The 5,160-nt window shown below is 39.9% G+C and overlaps 1 protein-coding gene across 1 annotated transcript; it reads left to right on the top strand.

Annotated features, from left to right (window-relative positions):
• Positions 1-3,929: 3,929 nt before the first annotated feature.
• On the top strand, positions 3,930-4,754 carry LOC130467429 (uncharacterized). The gene has a single exon (XM_056835935.1). It carries the CDS (start codon positions 3,930-3,932, stop codon positions 4,752-4,754), a length of 825 nt encoding a protein of 274 aa, XP_056691913.1.
• The last annotated feature ends 406 nt before the right edge of the window (positions 4,755-5,160 follow it).

Here is a 5,160-nt window from a genome sequence, read left to right as displayed (position 1 = left end):
GACCAATAAGTAACACCTCGCTGAGCGAAAACTATTACTAGATTGATGTAAAGGATATCCAAGCAAGTGTATATTTTGGCATGGCACCTTATAACTTAATTTTTAAGTTTGGAACTTAAGGCTCTTACTATGTTGGTTAGATTTTAAGTGAACTAAAATCCTTAATCATGCAACATAATCAAGCTTTTGATCTCATGCATTTTAAGACATATTTAAAAGCAATAAATAACTTAAAACATGCATAAGATAAATGTGATCTAGTATGGCCCGACTTCATCTTGAAGCTTTAACTTCAAAGTCCGTCTTGAAAATTTCCGTGGGAGGCACCATTTTCTTCAAATGGGATAAGCTATAATTAAAACTAATTACAACTATTTGATGGTACGCAGACCATATTTGAATTGAAAAACAACTTTGGTACTTTAGACCAATTATATTCAAATTAATGGTATGCAGACCATATTTTCTATCCTATTTGGGCCATACTAGTCACTTCATAACCTGCAAAACAGTACATATACAATATATACCATTCACCCATTCATTATCATGAATGGCCCACATCGCTGGTTAGTAAAACACATTATGCATCACGTAAACATTTGCAGCAATTAATCAAGGGCACCAATAATCTACCAATTATTCAGTCCTTATTAATTCTAATCAAGTTGTTTTAACCTTAAGGATTTGTAGACCTAATCAAGAGTTTATGACTAAAAAGGGCTCCCACTCAAACCAATAAATTCATATACTTTATTAATTTTAACCATAAAAATGTATTTCTAGTCTAACCAGAAACATACAAATTTAATTAAAATTTAAAGCTCATATAAATTTATAATTGAATCCAAAAAGTTTAATTTAATTTCAGTCGTATTTAAATTAATTCATGATTTTAATTTTAGTAAAATAATTAGAATAAATAAAATTTATTATAATTACAATATTCAAAATTAAAATCCAAGAAAATAATTTAAATTATTAATTTTAAAATTAATTAAAATTACGTAAACTGAAAATTTCAAATTAAAATTTCAAAACGATCTAATCGCAACGCAAACACCTCACGCATCACACGCCCATGGGCCACACGCACACAGCCATCGCTGGCCATGTGCGCGCAGCCCATGCGCTGCGTCGCATAGCTGCTGCTTCTACCCTTCGCAAGCCATCGCGCGAGCTGGTGCTCGCTGCGCGCGCGCCAGCGCTCGATGCACGCGAGCCATCGCTCGCTGCGTTCGCTCGCTAGCGCTCGTTGCACGCGGGCCAGCGCTCGCTTCGTGCACTCGCCAGCGCATGCTGTGCGCGCTCGCTAGCGCTCGCTTGGTGAGAGCCAGCGCTCGCTGCGCGCGGCATCGACGCTGGGCGCAGCATTCGTGGCACGCGAGCTTGTGCTCGCTGCGCGCGAGGCTGCGCGCGCTTGCGCGAGGCAGTGCGCGTTGTGGCGCAACTCGCTTGCTGCCCACACGCGACTGCCGTGCCTTGCCTTCGCCCATGCCCATTCGTCCATTGCTCATAGCCCACGACACAAGGCAGGGCTGCTGCCTTGTGCTCGTGCACCATGCCCTTGCTCATTGCATTCGTGCCGCATGGGCGACGAGCTCCCTTGCTCGTCGTCACATGCCCGCACTATACAACACCCCTTAAGGGTAACACGTAGCGTCCATTGCTTTGTGCGTGCAAGTTATATGAACGAATCGCATAAAAATTAAAAAATTTATATTTAAAATTAATGACAAATTAATAAATAATATTAATTTCATAATTTTAGGGCGAAAAATCGAAAATTTATTATTCAATTGATTTCCGATTAACATGGATTCAAGTCTAGGTCATAAAAATTTAAAATTTATCATAAATTTACAATTTTTTATGGTGGTTTTTAATCATAGGTATCTAATTAATTTATAATTAATTATGAAAATCAAATTTATTCTAAATTATTCTAATTTTCAACAAATTAATCATAATTACAAATTAGATTGCATAATTAACAAGGCTAGGCATTCAAACTTGTTAAACATATACAGTAGGTCAATCAAAAATTCAAGATTTACCAACAAGAATTGCAAATATTTAATTTAACATCTTAAATTTACGAAATTTTGCATTCGAAAAACTAAAACCTTCGAAAAGTCATAGTTAGGCTTCGAACTTGAGAATTCTGGGTTCGGCCGAAAAATATTGACACAAAAATTTTAGAATGCCTTTTACATGCGGAATTGACACAAAAATCACTCATTTTGGATGAGTAACGAAGAAACTGCCGAAAAACTGCGTACGTATAATTAAATAAACGCAATTTGCAATTAATTAACAATTACGAAAATTAATCACCCCTTTTAATTTTTGCAAATTTGTAATATTTAACCATGTTCATGCAATTTAGATTATGAAAATAATAAGAGGCTCGTGATACCACTGTTAGGTTATGATACATATGACAATTCATAAATCATGCGGAAACAACCATTAAGCCAGGAATACATATTATTTACACATAATCATATAGCACAGTTTAGAAGCATACTCTTTGTTGCGTGCCTTCCCTAGCTGCGCCCGAACCGAACAAGAACAAGTCTTTAGGACTCCAAGTGTCGTCCCTCCGTAGATAGTCCACAGCACGTCCGGATCCGCCTTAAGATTGACAAACTAGAATCGCCCTTAAGGTACTAATAATTTCGGCACTTTTAGGCAAGGTATGTGACTGAATTTTTCTCTCAAAAAACTCACTTTGAATACTTGAAAACTCGTTATAAATTGTGAACCCAGGCCACATATTTATAGGGGTATGGAAAGAGAATTGGAATCCTATTAGGATACGAATTAATTAAATTAGAATCCTAGTGGAACTCTTATTTAATTAATTTATCTTTTAGGATTAGGAATTTAATCATTAAACGAATTCTATACGCTTTAGGATTCGAGTAACACACACGAGTGGCGCACAAGCACCGCACGCCCGCACGCAGGCCTTGCGGCCCACGCCGAGCGCACAGCGCAAGGCCCACTGTCGCAGCCTTGTCCGCGCGCGCGCCCAAGCTACGGCTGGGCCTGGCTTTTGCGCTGGGCCTGGTCGTATGCTTGGCGTGTGGTTGTTGCGCTTGGCTTGCTGGGCGATGGCCCGGCTTCGTGCTAGGCCTTCGTCTGGCAGGCCTCGTCCGATGCTAATTCGTACGATACGCTTCCGATTAAATTCTCGATTCCGGAATTCATTTCCGATACGAACAATATTTAATATTTCCGATTCCGGAATTAATTTCCGTTTCGAACAAATATTCAATATTTCCGTTTCCGGAATTATTTTCCGATTCTGATAATATTTCGGATTCTGACAATATTTCCGTTTCCGGCAATATTTCCGATTCCGGCAATATTTCTATTTCCGATAATATTTTCCGATACGTACCATGTTTCCGTTTCCGGCAACATCTACGACTTGGATAATATTTATATTTCCGATACGATCCATATTTCCGTTTCCGGCAATATCATCGTTTCTGGAGCATTCATTTCTTGCCTGTGACGATCTCAGCTCCCACTGAAACCAAGATCCGTCGATTCTGAATATCCATAGATGGAGTATTTAATGCCATTAAATACTTGATCCGTTTACGTACTATTTGTGTGACCCTACGGGTTCAGTCAAGAGTAAGCTGTGGATTAATATCATTAATTCCACTTGAACTGAAGCGGCCTCTAGCTAGGCATTCAGCTCACTTGATCTCACTGAATTATTAACTTGTTAATTAATACTGAACCGCACTTATTAGACTTAACATAGAATGCATACTTGGACCAAGGGCATTATTTCCTTCAGAATGTTCCCCCGAAAGTTGCTAGCTTTGGTTGGATGGCTTGCTGGGCTTGCTACGAAAACCAATTAACGCAAGGGCATTGATCTGGATGTTGCTTGCTGTAGGTGTGGGATGGCGGAGGATTTACTGCATTTCCTTCGTGACTGTGAGTGGGCTACAGAATTTTGGTGGGGCTGCGATGTGGAGTTTAGGTGTGTTAGTGCGCAATCTTTTAGGGAGTGGCTTGCCTGGGTGATTAACTCTATGCCTAAGCAACGGGTTGAGCAGTTTATTATGTTTGTTTGGCACATTTGGAAGAGCAGAAATGAGCTTCTTTTCGATAAGATCCACTGCTCTAAGATTCACTGCTCTACTGGTCTGGCAAAACAGAGAGCATTGGATTTATTGGGTGAATATCAAGGAGCTGATACGAAGTCAACCACTGGTGGCCAACGTAATATGGTTAAATGGAAGGTTCCTGATGTTGACACAATAAAAGTAAACTTTGAACCAGCTTTGGATTTGGATGGGGGAAGGATTGGTATTGGTGTGATTGCTCGAAATAATTCAGGGGATATTGTTCTGGTTAAAGCTGGTCTGGCCTATGCTCGTGGAGATGCAGAACGTGCTGAAGCTATGGCAGCGTTGGAGGCAGTGCAAGTGGCTCGAGCTCATGGTGTTTGGCAGCGAATTGTCTTCGAGGGGGATGCTCAGACTATTGTGCGAGCTCTCGAGGGTGAGCTGCAGCGTAGAGGAGATATCCAGCTTTATATTGATGATGTTATTTCATTATGTTCTAGCTTTAATTGGTGCAAGTTTAATTTTTGTTATCGTAATTGTAACGAAGCGGCTCACCGGATTGCAAAGTGGGCTCTAGCTTCTGATTGTGAAAGGATGTGGGTAGATGAAGGGCCTTCTTGGCTCCAGAATGTTGTAATTTCGGACTTATCGAATTAATAAAAGCCTACCCCCTTTTGGTAGAGCCTCTCTACACTAAAATTTTAATTTTGTTTCAATCAGGTCCAATCAAATAATTTAAGGAACTCTAAGGTGGAAAGAATATACCCTTAGTGATATAGATTGGTCATGGTTTTTCTTCTAGAGTTCCATCTTTTACTAATGTTATCCAGTTACTTTAATTACACGGAGGACACTTTACAATTTTAGGTACACCATGTTATGCATATATCAAGCTTTTCATTTTGTTTCATCTCTATTTGGATGAGCCCGACTCTAGAGGATGTCTTTTTCCTTAAGGGATTGCCAATTAGAGGCAAACCGGTGATCCCAGAGGATAGTCGGGACTTAGGAGCCTTCGAATTTATGGTTCCTGGCGTGGGGTAATGCTGGCGTAGGTTCCGTA

This window comes from Spinacia oleracea, chromosome 2 (genome assembly GCF_020520425.1).
Source record: "Spinacia oleracea cultivar Varoflay chromosome 2, BTI_SOV_V1, whole genome shotgun sequence".
NCBI lineage: Eukaryota > Viridiplantae > Streptophyta > Magnoliopsida > Caryophyllales > Amaranthaceae > Spinacia > Spinacia oleracea.
Note: the sequence above shows the minus strand (reverse complement) of the source record. Positions and strands in the feature narration are given on the sequence as shown.